General features: G+C 38.8%; 2 protein-coding genes across 2 annotated transcripts; one reads left to right on the top strand and one right to left on the bottom strand.

Moving 5' to 3' along the window:
- Positions 1 to 3216: 3216 nt before the first annotated feature.
- Positions 3217 to 19030, top strand: LOC139739488 (pyridoxal kinase-like). Its single transcript, XM_071650092.1, has 7 exons — positions 3217 to 4193; positions 7467 to 7626; positions 7788 to 7992; positions 8388 to 8536; positions 9829 to 9950; positions 13252 to 13318; positions 16381 to 19030. The coding sequence occupies exons 1-7, from the start codon at positions 4104 to 4106 to the stop codon at positions 16497 to 16499; spliced, it is 912 nt and encodes a 303-aa protein (XP_071506193.1). The 5' UTR covers positions 3217 to 4103; the 3' UTR covers positions 16500 to 19030.
- Positions 11246 to 12586, bottom strand: LOC139739518 (uncharacterized protein KIAA1958-like). Its single transcript, XM_071650123.1, has one exon. It carries the CDS (start codon positions 12584 to 12586, stop codon positions 11246 to 11248), a length of 1341 nt encoding a protein of 446 aa, XP_071506224.1.
- Positions 19031 to 20910: the final 1880 nt, after the last annotated feature.

Raw genomic sequence — 20910 nt, 5'->3', positions numbered from 1 at the left:
ATGTAGTTCTTTCAACACTTACATGTAATAAATAAATATATATATATATATATATATATGGAGATGTATATACATTTATAAAGAAAAAAACTTGTGGATTGTGCTCCTTTCTCTGTTGTTATTAATGAAAAAAAAAGGTATTTTATTAATTGATGAGAATGGCATGTGCAATAATGTATGTAAATTTCTCTGCCTAGTTAGGTAGGCCTATAGTAATAGAGTGAAGTAATGTAGTGAAGTCCTTGAGATCAACAGCTTTCTTTTGTTATATCAAAATGTTGTTATAACCAAGCATGTAAAAAAAAAGTGGATAATGTAAGCGGAATTTCGATATAATGTAACTGTGTTCACTTTAGCGGAGTGAACGGTATAAGTAGTGGTTATACAGTAATGTATTTGAGTGGATGCTTAGGATGCTTTGAATTGAGAGAGAGTGATGTGAATGATTGATGGCAGAATGAAACTGAGAATCAGACACTTCCTGTTGACGAAATCAGAAGGGTGGACAAAAGCAAACAAAACAAACATACATTGTATTATGAATAACAAGAACAAGACATATAATCAAAAAAAGAGAGGGAGAGAGAGAGAGGGAGGCCCAGCGCAAGAGGCTGTAGACTATTAGTACGTAATGTCTAATGACAGACACAAGTACAGTATATCACAGCTAGACGCTCGAAACTGACCACGTGTATTTACGCTGGGGTCGCTCATACAGTAACACACACGTACAAAGGCATCGAGGACACACGTCAATTTCTATATGTGGGACAGTACAGTACTTCGCGATTTCGTGCCGAGAAAAAAAGGAATGACATCCCTATGATATCAGCTGGCTGCTGACCCATCTACAAATCATCACATTACACTTTTAGGTATCATCTTAAAGCTGAATAAATTTCCTTTTACATGATATACCGGTAACTTTTGTTGGTGCCCACGATGAAAAAGAAGACTTTTAGGAGAATTTTAGAAGAATATCTGTATCCATTATTTCCGGAACATCTGCAATTAGTTAGCCACGAAGTTGATAATCTTTCATGTCGTTCTTGGAAAAATCAACAAGATAGCATCCAAGTTTTAACCTTTACCTATCAAATAAAAGAAAAATCATGTGAAAACGTAATTCAGTGACCAAGATATGAGCATTTCAAAACGATTCTCCAATCGCGCTCTCTATGACTTGCGGGGTCAACTCGCGTGCGAGGACTTGGATATTCTAGACGGGTTTTTTCGGGCTTGCCGACTGACTGGCTACTCAGTAAATCTAGGTACTGCATGCATAGCCAGCCGGCCAGCTGGCCGGCTACTCACCTCAGCTCAGTGCTAACAAAGTGCCATGGCACTGTGACTCCTCTCAGACTGGCGCCACCTTTTGGCCGGGAAAAAAGAGGAACGTATTTTTTTGTATCAGAGTGAAATAGTTTTATCAGAGTGAAATGGTTTTATCAGAGTGAAATGGTTTTAGCGCAGTGAAATGGTTTCGTCTGAGTGATATGGTACGCCAAAGTGAAATGTATTTTTGTGAAGAGTGAAATGAATTTGTATCTAAAAGTGAAATGTATTTTTATGAAAAGTGAAATGAATCTTTATGTAAAAGTGAAATGTATTTTTGTGAAAAGTGAAATGAATTTTAATTCAAAAGTGAAATGTATTTTTGTGAAAAGTGAGATGAAGTTTAATGCAAAAGTGAAATGTATTTTTGTGAAAAGTGAAATGAATTTTAATTTAAAAGTGAAATGTATTATTGTGAAAAGTGAAATGTATTTTTATAAAAAGTAAAATCAATGTTTGTGAGTGAAATGTATTTTTATAAAAAGTAAAATCAATGTTTGTGAGTGAAATGTATTTGTTAAAAGTGAAATGAATATTGGCTGGAGTGAAATGAATATTGGCTGGAGTGAAATGAATTTTGTATTGTTTCCTTAATGGCGTTCCATAAGGCACAGCCCAGTCGCTGTATAAATAGCCCGGCGTCTGGTCGGGCTACGTAGTACTGTACCGCGTTCACCTATCCCGCTTCCGGTACTCGTACTTCTCAATGAAGAATCTTATAATGGAGTTTGATGGCTTTTAGGATACGTAGCCTACCGAGTCTTCCGACGATAGAACTATCTCTCATAGTATCTTGGAAGAAGGACATGTGAGTCAGAATCGGAGGATCCCTAGTCCTTTGATTTTAGGTTAGCGCTCTCATCAAATGAAAACACAACGCGAACTCATACACTCGTACACAGCATGCAAGATCGTACAGCTACAGCTAGCTCTCGAGCTTGAAGCACTAGCTGCACACTGTGTATGATACGAGTTATGGCAAGTGAAGTGCGGCCAGCGCTCGCCGCCGCGCCCATAGGCACAGCCAGCCGTCAGAGCTAGTATATACAAATATTGACTGCTCATGAGGATGATGTACATCCGAATACAGAGCAGTTAATATTTGTTTTATATACCTCATCGTTTAAGACTTAACCAAGTTCTAGGGCTAGGCAAATAAGAAGTAAATTCTAACTGTTAGGCCTAAACGTTAGCCCTAAAATCAGGCCACAGCCTGCGCTTGCTGGCATGGTTTTCGTGCATTTCGTACTACCCAGTACGCACGGTACATTGTACTCACTCACAGTCACACGGCCTTCGGCGAGCTCGTGCATAAAATCTTGGCAGAAGATTACAGTATACATCCAGTTTCCCGTCGCTCGTGTTTTTAATTCGATATTTTCAACATGCTGAGATTTGTCTCTGCTTCGGGATCCTAAGAAATTCTAATTGCAAAGTGTACGATCTTTGATCCAGCTCACTTCAAATCACGGAGGAGCGCTCGATCACCATGCCACGTAAACGTATGCCTGCTGTGCGCTAATAGTGCGATGATTTTGCATGTGTTTATACGATGCGCGTAGTGAATGTCCTTGCCTTGGGTGGGCCACGGTGGAGGGGTTGCGGACACCGCGCGCGAAGTCTAGTGTACTTGTTATGTGTACAAAAGTCGCGGAGGGTTTACGAATTCTATCACGAGGGTTTTGCCTTTCTATCACGAGGGGTTTGCCTTTCTATCACGAGGGTTTTGCCTTTCTATCACTTACATGAAAACCCTAAGGCAAGATAGACGGGACTACACCTTGTCACGTGATATACTTTTGACCAATGAGTGATACGAATCTCACTTATGAGGTATATAACTTGCTCTAACTAACGAGCTCTAACTACTAGTACAGCTGTAGTTCCGCAGCTCACTCGGCATGTTGGCTTGATTTCGCTGTAAGTTGGCTTGATGTCCGCAGTCAACAAGCAGTATTCCGCAATTGAAATACGTATCGCCATCGTATCGAAGGATCTTTTTCCAGAAAAGTATGTTTTGTTTTTCGCTTTTTAAAACATTTGAGAAGATTTCGATTTCCAAGATATTTTGACACATGTTAAGTTACATATCTACCTTTCATTTTGTACCCAAAACACCTTCTCTTTCGCATGTTTTGCACAACCGAACACTCCTCCCCAGTCCCTTTAACGCAGGCATGCACCGCGTGTTCACATTTCACATGACACACTGCGTGTTTGTACAGATATTCTAGATCAGAGCGAGTGTCGAGGCTCTTCCGAACGTATTCTCTGACGAATGTTACAGTTACTGCCGTGTAAGTAAAGAGCTTTTAGGACAAGTGTCGAATTACATCGTCAGGTTGTTCTTGAAATGAATGTTGAAGGCGCCAGCAATCCATCTTGAGCAGTTCTCCTATTCAGGCGATTTCAGCTAGCTACTACACGGTAGGTTCTACCTACCGGTTAACCCCGTCGCGGGGCGCTGTAACACAGTAACAGCCCTTTACGGTACGTATTTGTCCGTATGGGGTCGCTGCTGCGGTTACCTACCGGTATCCCTTCGACTACAGCCTACAGTAATAAAATAGTTCAAGCAGAGCTCTGCTGGTCTGGAGTACAGCCGCCGGAGCAGGGGACTGGATCGTCCACAATCGACCCACCGTTAGTGGGCTATCAGTGCTTCACTTGTGTGAGAGCTGTTAGATCATTACACTAGAAATATATCACAAGTTCGTCGTTGGAGTTTATTTTGTGTGTTTTCAGCAGTTGAAAAAGAAACAGAAGAAATGGCACTTCCTGACCACAGGGTAATTTCCATCCAGAGTCACGTTGTATCTGGCTACGTGGGAAACAAGTCTGCCGTCTTTCCAATGCAGGTAAAGACCCATACAATAAGCCATCATGACATGCACGCGTTGGCCTATCAATAGGCTGCGTTCACATAGAAGTATTCGGTATTCGCTATTCGCTATTCGCTATTCGCTATTTGCTATTCGAGCACCGAATACACTAGACAGAAAGATCCGTCTGTCCGGAGGACTCTTATGTATTTTGCCATTAACGCTGTCCTCCGTAGACAGGGGATCCGTGAAGCCAGACGCAGTCTCCGCGGAACATTCCCCGACGGACAGATACAGACCGATCTTTCGGTCAACGAATACACCATCACCTGCACCGTCCACTCACCATCCCATGTAGTGAGGATTTCTTCCTCCTAGAGTCCTACATTGCAGCAAATCTTATTAACAATTTCTAAACTGCATCAGAATGTCAGTCTACATGCTTATTTTTGATAACGGGCAAATCCAGACCAAAATTGTCATTATTTCATAAACGAGGGACGGTATACGCTGCAAGAAAATCGAACAAGCTCGATTCCCACTTTGCTATACTTTTCGCAGGTATTCGGTACTTTCGAATAGTGCCCTCTTATGTGAACCGGTGTGAGGAAATCCTATCGTTCGATTCAAGCTATTCGCGTGCCCTCAAAAAACGAGCCCGAATACCCGAATAGTATACTTCTATGTGAACGCAGCCTTAGGCTGCGTTCACTAGAAGTATTCGGTATTCGCTATTCGCTATATTCTGGCACCGAGTACACCATCACCCGCACCGTCAACTCACCCATGCAGTGAGGATTTCTTCCTCCTACATCCCAGCAAATCTTATTAACAATTTCTAAACTGCATCAGAATGTCAGTCTACATTGTACATTACATGCTTATTTTTGCTAAAAAGGGCAAATGCAGACCAAAATTGTCATTATTTCATAAAGGAGAGACAGTATAGGCCTACGCTGCAAGAAAATCGAACAAGCTCGATTCCCACTTTGCTATACTATTCGCAGCTATTCGGTACTTTCAAATAGTGCCCTCTTATGTGAACCGGTACGTGTGAGGAAATCCTATCATTCGATTCAAGCTATTCACGTGCCCTCGAAAACAAGCCCCGAATACCCGAATAGTATGTGAACGCAGCCTGAGGCTGTGCTGTACAATGTGCTGTGCTGTGCATGCTGTTCTGTGTGTGCTATGTGCTGTGGTCGAGACTTGCCGGGCTGGCTGCACGTTTTGGGTCTCTGCACAACTCGAGTAATGTGGACTTACAGGTTATAGTGCAACTTTTTACTGCACGTAGAACCATGTCTACTCGTACATTTGTACAGTGCACTGCCAGTGACGCTCGACACCAACTAAGTTTCATTGTGTAAAAACAACAACAACAATGTGAAAAAGATAGTTTGTTATGATACTGCTCAAGTTAAGATAAAGTACATTGCGTTACCAAAACTAAAAGGACATAGACTAGTAATAATTAAAACCTGCACCAATGTTCAACCTCCCGTGCTAAAGTCGACCGAGCATAAAACTTTAAGCATAGGTTTGTACCGGTACATTGTGTACCAGGTACATGATGTAGTCTATTATGTAGAGTTCTAGCTGCTGGTCAAATTTTGGACAGCATTATGGTTGAATTATGGGTTTATAATTTGCACAAAAGAAATTTCATATCTAAACCTGCAAACTAGTATTAAGAGTTAAGGTACTGTTTACCATTGGGAGCAGTGATTAAAAAAAATGTTTGAGTTATCATATTCGATGCAAATGTGTAGGTCAGTTGTATCACAAAACATCCTACCATATAAAAATTTTGCAACAAAGCCTAAAATATAAGGAGATACCATTATTTTTCTTACTAAACCATAACTGCAGACGGTTTAGTCTACAAACAATTTTATTATAGCTATTGTTCACATTTTGTATATTTAACAGGTTAACATTGATTATATTGATTACTTTTTTTTTTACACTGGTTGTTTCTATCCCTAACTCACATTTCAAAACTATTTTGAAGCACTTATGAAGCTGGGTTTTTGTTTAATCTGCAAATGGTAAATAATGCCTTTATGTGTAAAGTTCAGCTGTAGCTGAGCCAAACTCGGTTAATTTGCATGTAGAGCTAAAATATTTTTCAACATGTATCAAATCATTATTTTTATTGTAAATTTGAACCTCATTGGATCACAGGCTTACAGCATCATGGCATCATTTGGTTTTTCATACAGAAAAATATCAGCTACATATGACAGAAATGCTGCAGCATTGTGTAGCTGATAATTATTCTGTGTTAGCAAAAACATACTACTGTAGCACCAGGAGAAATGCTTTTTTAACCAAGAGTGTCTGCAATTACTGAACAACATTGCCAGTCAAAGCCAAATGTGGCACCGTCTGAAGTACGGTAGTTCGAGTTCACTTTCCTTTGATGTTTGTATTCTCCAGTAAAGTGCCTCAAGTTGTTAAACCTGTTCCTCCCGCATTCCTCTGAAAACCTGTGCACTGTGCTCCAAAATGAGATTCTTTTTGCCCTCAACAAAGGACAGACAGGTTGGTAATCTGCCTGCAAGAAAGCAGTTTTAGAAAGCAGTACATGTATCCCCTTTGCACAGTCAACTGCATACGCCATCGGACAATGCAAACACACAAATATTGATAGGACGTGAGATATGAATAGAGCATGCGCTGGGCTCTTTTGCTACACACTAGAAGGGCAACCAAATGGGGCCACCAAAAGTCTACATCTAGATAGCCCAGCCTTGATTGCTATGTACAATAATTGTGTGTATGTCATCATACAAGTTTTTAAAGCAAAACGAGCTCAGTGCTATCTTTTAAAAGGTAAATTCATTAATAGTCAAGTTGTAAACAATATACATGCCCTTTTGATACAGAAAAGGAACAGATATTGATAGAAGAAACTCTGTTGATCGATGTCAAACATTAATGACAGGCCGATATGTGTCCTTTTGTGTTGGGGGGATGGGCATACAACATGAATAATTATGTATGTGGAGTTCTAGGCCTGTATGTACACAACTAGAATTCTATTGCAGAGAGTAACCTTGAACCTGTGATGATATAACAAATATATTGGAAGCACTGTGAGTATAGTGATACTACACATAATGTTGTATGGTAGGCCCCAACATCTATTGGTCACTAGTATTGCTTGGCGTCATTACTAAATGTCATATGTTAGCATGGACTGCGGGTTTGATGTTCGCAAACCAAACCACAATTGTGGTTCCTCTCCTCCATCCCCATGGGTAGTTGCTGAAATCACTTCTTGTACTATTTTCCTTCAACCAGGTCCTTGGATATGAGGTAGATGCTGTCAACTCAGTACAGCTGTGCTGTCACACAGGATACAAACATTTTCAAGGCCAGGTCCTGAATGATTCGGACCTGAGGACACTCTTTGATGGTCTCAAACTGAATGACATTCATCGGTACTCTCACCTCCTGACAGGTTAGTTGCATTTATCAGTACAATGTACACGATAGTGTTTTTAATACTAATGAAAATTCATCATTAAAAAGAGTGCATTTCTTGTCTGATTATGTGCGTGTAAGGATATTTCAACTTGTGGTTTTTTTTTTCATCCTCCCCCCCCCCCCCCCTCCTACCAGGCTATGTAGGGTCAGAGTCTTTCCTCCATGAGGTCATACGGGTGGTCAAGGAGCTCAGGGAAGCCAACCCAGACATCATCTACGTCTGTGACCCTGTTCTTGGGGACAATGGTCACTTCTATGTGCCCAAGGAGCTGATGCCCATCTACAGAGACCAGCTCCTCCCACTTGCGGACATAATCACCCCCAACCAGTTTGAAGCAGAGTAAGTACAGAGCAGTAGGGCATTGGTCCCCTCTCATTCAATGTATTTGCCCCACAATGGGCCTCATTTCCAACTTTAATACCCTCATATCATTTGGCTGAAATGGATTTATATATAATTTTGTCTTTTTCTTTGCACTTAAAATAGAAAGCCAGGTGAAAATGTTTTTAGGCAATGACTCTATCCTTATATAATTAGCATGAATTTTATGCCTTTGACATATATGTGAAACGCAAGATTTCATATTTAATGTCAAACTGTTAGCGAAATTTCTATCATGTTTGTAGAGTTTTAATCTTGATTAAATTCAACTTAAACATGGAATGAAAATGCAAAAACTGTTTGAGGTATTCCAGAGAGAGCTGACACATTGTGGACAACCTTTGTCATGCCAGGTTGCTCTCAGGTGTAACCATCAATGATGAGGAGTCGGCTCTCCGTGCCATAGGCATCCTCCATGACAAGGGCATTAAGACTGTCATCCTGAGCAGCTTTGAGGCTGGCAAAGAAGACAAGCTTGTTACCCTTGGGTCAACTGTCAAAGGTTAGTGAGTGTTCCATAAAGCACTGTATTTATACGTACGTTCATGAGACTAGATGCATACTTGCCCCAGTAACATCATATTGATCTTTTTGTTTATGCAGAAAGTAAAAATGAAATGAAAAGAATATACACTTCTACAAACATATGCATTGTGACTTCTGATTATGATTTTGACTTATGAATCATATCAACCAAGCCAAGATTCTTTTTTTTTTTTCATTATTGCTGTTACTGTCAAATCAATTCATCTCAGCCTCTGGTGGAAATTTCTTGAAGTATTATTATTAAGGAGTGATATTGAATCTATAATTTGAAATACTGGGTAAAAATGAAATGCAGCAATGCATTCCATTACATGGCATTTAAAAGATATTTCTTTCACTTGTCTGGATGTGGGCATTTGAGCAATGGTGTATGCATGTAGAAGGCAAGAACCTATTCAAACTACTTGTCCAACTAAAAATTTTAATTGTCCCAGGTTAGTGAGTAAAATTGAAGGACCCTATAAGGACTGTGTCCTATGTACCTGTTGTTAGGTCTATGGGAGTAAATAGACCAATCCGACCTGGCAGGAAATCTGCCATTACTGTGTTGTCCAAATGCACATGTATACCCTAGGTATGCTTAATGCATGACATAATTTATGTGTGTATTACTCCAGGCACAAGCTGGTCCCAATATATCATGCATTCACATATCATGTACAATTTTGTATGCATGCATGGGACGCCACAGTAATGGTAGGATTTGCTGCCAGGTCGAATTGGGCTTTAGCTGTCTTCACAGGATTAGACAGACATGCTGGTCACTCTTTGGTTAGTGCTTATGCTTTGGAATGTGGGTGTATTGCCTGATTTACTCAATTTAATTATTTAGACAAGGTCCAGGGGCCACAAACGTGCATACATGCAAAGGTGAACCTGTTTGTGTAGCTCCTTCTGTCCATGATCTTTGGAACCAATAGCCATCCCAAACTTGCAGAAGTGATATCAGTTACAATGAGAAGGCAAAGGTGTTCAACACAATTAGGGGATGTCCTGGATGTACATGGAACAAAAAAATTGCTGTCAATGTCCACCCCAGTTTTATGGTTTGATAAATATTCACATGTAGGGTCAGAATTATACTGTGGTTATAGTGTATGTACACCATTTTACCCAAATTCACCTAGTTTAATGCCAAGAATGGGTGTGAAACATATTCATGCTCAGGAGAAGTGGATGATAGGTATGTGCCTGTGTATACTTGTATACTTGTATGGCATTCTTGTTTATTGTTGCTTTTGTCAACAGGCAATGAAAAGACTGTGTGCCGGCTTGAATTTTCTCGCCTCAACTGTACATTCACAGGGACTGGTGACCTTTTCTCAGCCCTTATGCTAGTATGGACTCACAAGCATCCAGATAATCTCTTGGTTAGTTGAAGTTCTTGCTCACACTTTGGGCTACTGTGTTTATACTTGATGTACAATTTTCAGCAAATTTGCATTGAATGAACCATTCAGAAGGATTTTCCAGCAAACATTTTACTGTGTTGATTTTCCAATATGACAAATGATCTCCTCAGTTTCTCAGTGTCAATACTTTGTTGAAAAGTTATTTCTTTTCAAAGTCACTCAAATTGAAAATGAATTAACAGTACAGCCTAATTGAAATTGAAATTATTTCAGGGAGAAGTTTGTTTCATTAAAAAAATTGTGTAGCTTTCAAGTTAATGACTAACCCTGTTGTTACGTTTTCATAAGAGCATCATTGTATCTTTTGGAGATAATACAATAATATTTCCTCTCAAGAACCATGAGATTGGTACAATTCCTGTAAAGATCAAACTTTGCCATATTTAGTGACCTACATATTTGTACCAAAATGTGTGTTCCTGTATTTGTCAAATTTAGCTCAAAGTTTCATGTGTCCATAGCTTTTATTTCTACAAAAGTTTAAATTCCTTTTGCATTGCCAGACAATGAATGTAAGTTTTGATTGAAGCTCAAGAGTGACACAAACCATTTCCCCCCCCCCCCCTCCATTACTTTCCCAGTCAAGGTGTGTAACTAACTGATATGGATAGGCAGTCATAATGAAGTCCTGTTATTGACATGTGATAGTAAGCAAATAATCAACGTTGGTGAAGGTGATGGGACAAACTATCACTTCCGAGGCGATCTGGATGTAGCTATCTTTCCGAAGCGCAGCTGAGGAAAGATAGCGTACACATTCAGATCGCCGAGGAAGTGATAGTTTGTCTCATTGCCTGACACTAAAAGTTGATTATTTGCTTTATATTCCACATCTAGGGTCCTAGATATTCCCATTTCATTCCAGAATCTAACGTTACATCTGAAACCGTAGCTGTCTTTCATCCTTAGGGCTAGCTAGGGGTATAAAGTACAGAATACACTGTACCGGCGGCAACCAATCACGGAGAGCGCAAATCGCTCTGAAAAGAGCGTACGCTTGGCGATACACACGAGAGATACACTGTAGCAACTGTTAATATTAATCCGCTCTGCGATACGGTCCGTGATTCGGCTGAGAGTGTGGTATTCATACGTGGTTTTCGGCTTGTGTATGTAGGCTATAAACGACGTAACCTAGCAATACGACAAGGATCTAGAATCTACGTAATATTATCTTACATGTGTTCTCTAGTTTACTTACCGATCATGTTGTTGCTAAAACGATGTCCAACGTGGTCGTTAGAATTCTAACGCTAGTTGTAAATGTTCACAACGCAGTTGTTAAACTGAAATGTCGCATTTCTGTTCTGGTTCTGAACTTGCACATTTCTGTTCTCAACCGGAGGCTGAGCAACGAACAATTCTGTGTTATCCACTGCAGCTAGCAAACGTTCCACTTGACTGTTTGAAATATCCAAAAAGTCATCAATATCATCACCAATATTACCACTATTATTACTAACTTCAGCAGTTTGTTGTGTTTGGTTTTGTGTGCATCGCTGGTCTTGCTGGCCGTGATGAGATGGACCTGGTTCTTGTTGTGCATGTCCAAGTGCATTAGATATTGTTTCACTCATTTTCATTTTTTGTTGGTCGCTCGTTTGCGCGTAATGTTTGATGCTTGTTTCAGATCTATGCCCTGAAACAGTCATAATGTCCCTTGAAGGAAAACCGGCATGATCAAGAGTGGTAATGGATGTTGCTCTTAGACAGTGATTAGTGTAGTCAGTCGAGCATCCTGCTTCCCTGCTAATCGTCTTCATCATACTTCCAAGAGTGTGAATTCCAACTCGAATGTTGTCATACCAAGGTCCATCTCCATATCGTCCAGCTCCTTTTGGTTTTTGCCAAAGAAATGGCGAGTTGGGATTTAGTTTAGATTTGTATTTCAGGAGTGTTTCCACAGGGCACCTACTACTCCCAGGTATTTCGAACATACGTCCTCCTTGGCTGTTCGAGTCGTCGTCAGGGTGATTCTTTGTAGCTTTGTCGACGATGCGAAAATAACGGTGACCATTTTGTTCACTAAGAATAAAGTCATCAGCCTTCATATCATGCAAATTTTCTTCTCCTCGGTTAGCAAAATGGGTCATAATATCCACAAATACTTTACGCTGTAATCCACGCGGAGTGTCCAAGTCCAGACTGTTTTGAATTTTGTTCATGTCGGTTTCACTAACAGTTTTGTGATGTTTTTCGCTAGCTTTTCCTTCCACTTTGAGCTTCCGAAGAACAGTTTTAAACACACGACCCGATTTCGCAAAATTGGTGTCCTTGATAATGTCGATGTCTCGCAAATTCAGAAAATACTTCTGCAAACTATACCGCAAGGCCTGCATGGATTTTTTCCGGTATGACTCGCCACTACGCGATTTCACACCCGCGTAGAACTTTCCAAGAAGCTGATCCAACGTTTTCAAGTCGATGCCCGCGAGCTGGTCGAAATCAACGTCCCCTAGAGCACCACAAAAATCCTTAAATATTCCGAGACTAAACTTCAACTGTCGTTTCGTATTCTTGCTTTCACTGTCCTGCAGCAAGTCATCAATTTCAGCTTCGCTAAGCAGGTCAAATCTGGGGATTTCTGCGGCCATTTTGTTGATTGAGCTACGATCGACGCGATGCTAAACAAATTACTAGTACGTAGGCCCTATGTGCTACGTTTCTAATACGTACCTACGTCTATGTACGGTACGCGGCACTACTTTAGAGACCATGGGCGATGCGCGTAGCTGATCGCGCACAGCTGCGGCACCTAAGTAAAAGTGCGTTGCACTGTGTACTATCAAGTGACCTAGGTCACATGATAGTCCACAGTGCAACGCACTTTTGTTTCGCGCGTACTCGTCTTGCGTTAGGACTGTGTGGACTGTGTGGAGATCAGCGAAACAAAAGGGCCTATCAACATAGAGTGTAACGAACTTTTCTTCTCAGGTGATGTGATGGGCAAAATTACGCTTCATCACGTGATCAGCTCTGGACCAATCCTATTGCAACATTCTTAGTATGTGGAATATAATAGATAATATTTATCAAGAATGTATTTGAGTGGTTGATCACATTTTATCTGAAATTGATGGAGAACTCCAAACCACTTTTTGATCCTCTGAAGTTTGAAAAAAAAGGGGAAATCCTTTCAATGGCAAAGAAAAGAAAAATCTTTTCAAGAGAAGGAGATTACAGTGACCACTTGAAAATTGGAGAATTATTACATGAATTTCAAAAGTATTTTTGTGCATTGGAATTGTTTACTGTTCAGCTGGCATGTGAGAAGGCTCTGTCCACGATGCAGGCAGTTTTGAAGCAGACTCTACTAAGCGCTCAAGGTATGCTGGCTGTATATTTGTGACACTTATTTTGTGTATCTTACTTCTGCTTTTATGTTGTTATTGTATTTGAAGTGCAGTTTACTATGTTCAAGTTGGCTGATTAAATACAGTAAAATCAGATAAACAGAATGGCCAAGGCTTTCCAAGGCTTTGTCAAAACACCCCCCCCCCCAAAAAAAAAAGCATATGGAATTAATAAAATGTTGCCTATTTCATGTGATTGTCATACTGCAAGCAGCCACACATGCAAACTAGACCAGGTGCTAGCATCATGGCCTAACAAATCTTCAATAGACCACCATGCATATCTTACTGTATTTCCTATTTGTGACATGAACTGAAGTACTAGATGTTACAAAAAGCATTTCCCACTTTTGATCCTTAATAGATGAAAACTATACATCAGATGACACTATCATTGATTATGAGTAATAGCTGAATAGTGTAACAATTTAGTTGGAGGTGATTTGAATATGAGAGCTTGAATCAGTTTTGTTAAATCCATGATTAATTTTAAAGTTAAGTTCCAGATTTTGGTCAAATTTGAACCCTCTGTACAAATTGAACTTTACGCAAGAACCAATGATGTTTATGTGAGTGTATGTTTACAATGACCCTGAACAATAGACGTGAATACCACGAATACATCTTTTCAGAGCTCTGCTGACTAGGCTTCCAGAGTCTTGCTCCAAAGCACATGAATGCTTTATTAATGATTCATGATGGATTGCCCTGGGCACTGCTAGTCTGAATTCACGGTAAAGGGTAAAATGCATGGACATGGAAAAAATAAGCTCATGTTTTCATGTGCTTGCATACACTACATTTCAGGATGAATAAAGACTAGCTGTGATAGTGGAATTTCTCATGAATATGAAATAGAGTATTCCAGTCCCGGGCCCCATTTTATCAAAAGTTAAATTTAACGTTAAGTCAAGATCATCTATGATTAACCTCTTAGATCAACTCTTAAGTCCACTTAATCTATGATTAAAGGACAAGTTCACTTTCATAAACATAAGGATTGAGAAAATGCAGCAATATTAGTAGAACACATCAGTAAAAGTTTGAGGAAAATTGGACAATCGATGCAAAAGTCATGAATTTTTAAAATTTTTGTGTTGGAACTGCTGGACGAGGAGACTACTACAGCTTGTGATGTCATATGAGTACAACAGTATAAAGAAAATGTAAAGAAAATTCAACATATTTTCATTTTTTTCGCATAATAAAAGAGCATTTGACTTGCCTCTTTCTAAAGGTAGGGGGAATAATATTACCCATGACATATGTCGGTAACGAGTCAAGGGAATGTGTACTTTTTTCAAAAGATGAAATTTTGTGAAATTCTCTTTATATTTTCCTTATATTGTTGTATGCATGTGACAGCGTACACTGCAGTAGTCTTCTCATCCAGCGGTTACTGCACAAAAACTTCAAAAATTCATAACTTTTGAACGGATTGTCCGATTTTCCTCAAACTTTCAATGATGTGTTCTACTATTATTGCTACATTTTCCCAATCCTTATGTTTATGAAGGTGAACTTGTCCTTTAACTTCCAAATAAACTTCAAGTCCGTTTTGTCAAGAGACCCAGAGTTGAAATCAACTCCAACTTCCTCCCAAATCAACGGAAACTTACAGTTGATTTAAAGTTATAGCAGACTTCAAGTTTGATAAAGTTAGCGTTGATTTCACAATTAACGCTAACTTTATCTTGATAAAACAGGGCCCTGGCCATTGTTCAGGATCATTGTCGGGGTGTTAACCATACACTCCCATACACACCAATTGACTCCTGTGCAATATTAAAATTTTGTACGGAGGGTTGAAAACAGAGCAAAATCTTTTTTTTTTCAAGTTTATTGAAATTGAGTCCCTTATTTGCAATATTGCCAATTATCGTCAAAGCTAATTATGGAAAAATTTCTGCAAAGTGGACTGCCAACCTCTCTATGAAAAGTGACAGAGTAATCATCTTGTTGATTGTGGTTGCTAACATGGAAGAAGAAAAATAAATCTTGAATTTAATGAAATGATTTATGCTATCATTTTTAAATTACCTCCAGCAGAATTGTACACTATTCAGCTCTTGCTCATATCAATGTCAATGTTATCTAATATATAGTTTGTGAACTATCAAGGATCAAATGTGGGAAATCAACACCTAGTAGAAAAGCATGTATCATTCTATCACATAACTTTTTTGACATAGTCTAATACATTGTAGCTCAGTGATGATGACCTAATTGAACAGGCGATTAGTTGCAAGAACATGTTTGTGTGTGTGTGTGTGTGTGTGTGTGTGTTTAAATTTTTTTGTTCACCAACCAATGAGAGAATTTATGAGTCAATGACATTGGACACCAGCTAATTTGCGTCTGGTTTCAGCCAGTATTATTACTCGGTAAATACTTGTGGAAACTTAAAATCAAATAATATTTTTATGTAATGTCTGATTTTGCTGAAACTTCCTTTATGTCTGTTTGATTTTAGTTAATGTATTCAAAATAACTTGAACACAATGTGAAATAATAGAATCGCATCTTTATATGTGCTGCTTTTTTTGTGTGTGTTAAATACAGATGGCAAATAATGGGGTTGAATACCAAGAATAGTTCTGATTGCATCTGAGTTTATAAAATGTTCACTTACAAGAACCAGTTTCAAACTTGTTCTTCTATACTGCCCTGTTTCATGGTAAAAAGAAAGTGAATTTCAAAAGGGGGAAAAATCTACCTCAAAGCCAGGCTTGCAGCACTATGCAAATATGAGATTTACTGATATAAGATTTGAGTACTACAAGCTGCATTTTTGTTTGTTTGTTTGTTTGTTTTTCTTTTTTTTAAGAGTAATACAAATTGACAACTGTTGGCATGAGTCAGGATATTAGATATGTGTATTTATGCATCGATTATATATTAATTTTTTCTCACTTTCTATCACTATCACTCCTTGCCACCACCCCCCCCCCCCCTCATCCACCATCTGTTTGTCTGTTTGTTGGTTTACTACTACAAATCAAATGTGAATATCTGTCTTACTTTTTCCCAATCAGAATTAGCTGGTCCTGGCAATGTACCTACTGCTGCCCAGCGCGAACTGAGGTTAGTCAAGAGCAAACGGGACATTGAGGAACCGCCCTCTCTAGTAGCAGGGAAGTATTTAGAGCTATGATAGGTAGTGGATACCATCAATACTACTAGGATAAAGTCAAAACACTTGTGATGCAGTACAGGCACAAATGAGACTTTGTATTTTTAATGTATTATGTGTATGTGTGTTTTAAAAATTTCAGGTGACATTTTACCAAGGTATATACAATGCACAAACCTGAAGTAGGTTTTGTGACATATCCAGGGCAGGCTCAAAGTTATCAAATGAGTTTATATTGTAAATGAAACTCTATTCTACATGCAGCTTGACAGTGGTATATAAAGTAAAACAAAACATAAAAGTAAAAATTTCAGTAGAATGGGATGTAAAATTAGAGCATACTTTATTTTTAAGTTTCACATGTCTTCTTAAAACAGTGAAATCAATCACAGTCACATACGTGAGTTGGATAAGATTGTGATTACAGCTCATGAGTCTTCTGTTGACTGCCACAAAATCTTTATAAAGTGTCATATTTTAAAATGATGTATAAAAGAATAATTATATCCTGTCCATCAAGTTAATGCAGAGTAGTGCTGATTGTTATATGATTTATTTTCTAATCTATCATGAGTTTGCTTGTTGTCGTCTGTAATCTCATGCAGACAACTGCATAACCTTAAAATGTAACTGGAAGCGTTAATTTGAAAAGTTCCAACAAAGTTTGGTTTGTTACAGTTTTTTTCCTCATGCGTTATTATGTGCAGGACTACCATGATATGGTACACAACATTGTGATCTGTTGTTGCATACCCTAATAGTAAGCCCTGCATTGGGGCCTACTATATAGCAAAGCGTGTGCAAGACTAGACCCACTGAAAATGATAAACAATGTTAGTTTAATCAACTTGACAAATATGACAAAACTCCCTCTGCTATATATCTTTTCAAAGAAATATGTAATGTGTTTCATGCATGTGCAAATTTAGGTGGTGATTTTTGTCACATATATTTGGGTATGTATGTCTGTATAAATGAATGTCCTGTAAGAGTGGTAATTTACAGGTGATTTTTTTTTTTTCAATAATGAATTTCGCGGACGGTCATGACAATTGAGCAAGGACTCTAAACAGCTCACTGCTGCCATGGCGGCAAAGGGTTTTGTCAGCACATACTACAGTAAAGGTGACTGGTCCGCATTACAACAGTAAATTCACTCCCACTACAGGACCAGTGAACGTGAAGAAAACTACAAATAACAACAGTTATACCACAAAATATACCTACCTTGAAATCACAGATAATGAAATAATCTTTCATGTTGCAAGCAAAAATGTTTGCATGTTTTTATTTTCTTGCCAGCACCCTGTGAAAATTTGCGCTTTCAGAGTATGATAAAGATAAAACATGAAACAAGAGCAGCAGCCACAAAGAAGCACAACACCATATCAATGGAGAAGGTTATTCAGTGATCTCTGTGAGTCCTACATATGTCTTTCCTTGTCAACATAGTTTTAGGTACACATTGTAGTGTCTGCACACTGAGAGTAGGAAGCTGTGCTGTGACCATGGAACACTTGTATCATGTATGAATGCCATTGATCTTTGATGGGGTGTTTCACACTCATCCTCTTGGTGTGATATACCAATGCTGACACCATAGAAAAGAACCCACAATGTCTTTACCATCATCCTGCTTTCCCAATACATCTAGGTTTTAAGCTCCAATGTTCCATACTGCAGTTAGTGGATTATGGCATCGTTCATGCAGCGTGCATTGCCCCCTTCACGTGGTATACACACTTTGTTTGCAAAATGGCATCAAAAATTCAAAAGAAAAGTTTTGCTAGAAGACATTCCATTCCGAACAAATAGAACTCAATCTTCATGCCCAAGGATAAAGATTTGGTGTGGCATTTGAGGATACTAGAAAAATGATGGTCCATATGAGCTTCCATCTGTCCCTTATAGGGCACTTCAGGGAATGGCAGGACCACACAGCTATTATGTGTGTGTCTGGATTTTCCCTTCTTCACAGGGGATTATGTGCAAGTGTGCCCCCTTGTGACAAAATGAGAAAAGTGTCCATCCAATCTGTAAGGCAGTAAGGTGGCTCACAATACCCAGTGCTTTTTTGCAATCAGGATAAGAAGGTTTGAAGCTATATGAGCCCTTCTGAACAGAGATGTGTGTCATCATCCCATGCAGTCAGATGAGAAGCAGAACACTTTCTCTGTCTGTAGGACATAATATGAAGTCCTTTAGTTCATGCGACAGGGTCACAAGACATTTCCATACAAGAGCGTTTCAATTTTGCATATCCCTGAACTTGTCCATCCATTGCAGTGGAACCTCGGAATTACAAGGTCCTAAAAGACATGACAATTACCTTGTTGTATAAGGTTTCTCACTATGTCAGGTACAAAACCAAAGAAATACATTACAAAAGTATTTTAGAGCAGAAAATTCACCTTGTAAAATTTTTTGTTATATCTGACCTTCTTATCGTGAGGTTCCATTGTACACTGGAAAACAATGAAATGATGCAAACCCCTGATGACGTGCCCCTTGTGACTAGCTCTGTTTAGCAAATGGTATTTACCCTACAAGACCAGCTGATGTGAATGAAGTTCACAACATTGAACAACATTATTTCATCACATGTATACTTTGTACTATGTTTTTTTGATTTTCGATGATTGGAAATAAACTATGATTGAATTGAATTGAAAGTTATGAATTCTTATTCCATCCACAGTTAGCACGCTGTGCAAAAAAAAAACCCTCTCAGGTTTCTGTGAAGTTTGAAAATGCTCATTCGAAACCTAGAAAAAGGTATAAACTGTTGAAACCATGATTTCTAGGTTATTTCATGATAAATGAAATAGATTTGAAAGCTTAACCTGTTGAAGGCTAGTCCCAAGAATACTCGGGCAGGTGTCTGTGAAAAATGTGTGTTATAGCAAAACCAGCTCATCCTCAGTGGGTTAATTCTCAATTCAAACTTTCAAGTGTAGAATGGTTTTGTGTAAATGTTTTTTCTCTTTTGGACAAACTGAGAGAAATGACTGAGATCCCAAATGACACATTAGTAACTGCATTATCTTAGACGGTTGTGTACATATCTACATATGAAATTTTATGCATACATCAGCTGTTCTTCAGAGAGACTTTCCGTCCCAAAGTGTGGCATTATAGATGTAATGGAAAAGTATCAACTTCAGTCTTTAAAAGACAGTGAATGTTCATATCATTCTATATGGCGTGTATGTGTACAGTGTATGTGTGAGCAAACTGCTTCTTAGAATGTACACCAAAACAGTTCCTGAGTCATGATACTAGGTATTGTAAAAGTGAAACAAGAATAGTTCAAGTGTGAGGAATTTTCTGAACAGAGCCGGTGCAATTACCTGTACAGTTCTGTGATTTCTTTCCGCCTGTTATGGCCGCCCACAACGCTAAATAACCCTATCCTTCATTATATGTTCAATACTCGTGTGGGTTTATGGAGACAAGTATCAATATTATTTTAGAGTTGGCTTAAAAGCATGGACCCAAGCACAGGACATTTTTACTGAAACAAACTTGCCTTTACAAGTAGAATTTGTGTTAGACAAGCAAATGTTTACATGAAGTGAAACAAATGAATGGTATAAATCAGGGGTTGTCTTTTGTGGGACAGAGCACAATGAACATTTAGAATGCATTCTTTTTTGAACAGTATTTTTTTTTTTTCTCGATAAAAATCTTCCTAATTCAAATGTGAATTGCTGGCATTTGATTTGTATGCAACTCAAAATCAACAAATTTGATCATTTTAATGAATTCAACAGGATGGTTTCTAATACCAGTTCTTCCATCAAGTGCATTTCGATATATTAAACAAATGCTGACAAATATATACGGCATGCTTCATATCAAAGTGATGGCAGTCACCCGCAAGAGATTTTATGAGTTTTAGTTAAAAGTATATCAATTGGAGTATCAAATTAAAATTCATGCTGTTTCATCGTGGCTGTATCGGGCCCCTGTAGAGGGACTGTTACTGTATATTGTTGACGGACTGAAGGATGACATGAACACCGAAAGAAAAATAAATCCTGATTTGATTAATTTTGTGATGAAGTGAGGATGTCAGGGTCCTATTCTGCAACATTGAAGGGATCTCTCCGTATTTCTTGTGTGCAAGAATGGGGGGGGGGGGGGGGGGTACGAAGGGGAATACCATCATGCTGAAAGCCGGCGAGGGAGGATATCTATATAGGGACAGTAATAGTCTATATAGGGACAGTAATAGGAATATATCTACCTGTGGGGACAGTAATAGCCTCATACCAGGTATGTGAAAGCTTCTCAGTAGGCTTTTTTTTTTTTAAGTGTTTATTTTTCTGGGTCAGTTCATGTGTTTTGGAATTATGTCTAGGTATTGAGGAATGCTGAATGGAGTTGAGGATTGCTTCTTCCGTGATATCTGGCCAGCAAAAACAAAACA

The sequence above is a fragment of the Diadema antillarum genome, unplaced genomic scaffold (genome assembly GCF_040938485.1).
Source record: "Diadema antillarum isolate AM-2024a unplaced genomic scaffold, OU_Dant_1.0 seq00000802_RagTag, whole genome shotgun sequence".
In the NCBI taxonomy this organism is placed as follows: Eukaryota; Metazoa; Echinodermata; class Echinoidea; order Diadematoida; family Diadematidae; genus Diadema; species Diadema antillarum.
Note: the sequence above shows the minus strand (reverse complement) of the source record. Positions and strands in the feature narration are given on the sequence as shown.

What these genes read in the sequence shown, in the direction of transcription:
- LOC139739518 (XM_071650123.1), bottom strand. Translation starts at nt 12,586, where the DNA reads ATGGCCGCAGAAATCCCCAGATTTGACCTGCTTAGCGAAGCTGAAATT.
- LOC139739488 (XM_071650092.1), top strand. Translation starts at nt 4,104, where the DNA reads ATGGCACTTCCTGACCACAGGGTAATTTCCATCCAGAGTCACGTTGTA. An exon ending in CTGCCGTCTTTCCAATGCAG is followed by an intron (nt 4,194 to 7,466) that starts GTAAAGACCCAT and finishes TCCTTCAACCAG; the next exon opens with GTCCTTGGATATGAGGTAGA. An exon ending in GACTCTACTAAGCGCTCAAG is followed by an intron (nt 13,319 to 16,380) that starts GTATGCTGGCTG and finishes TTTCCCAATCAG; the next exon opens with AATTAGCTGGTCCTGGCAAT.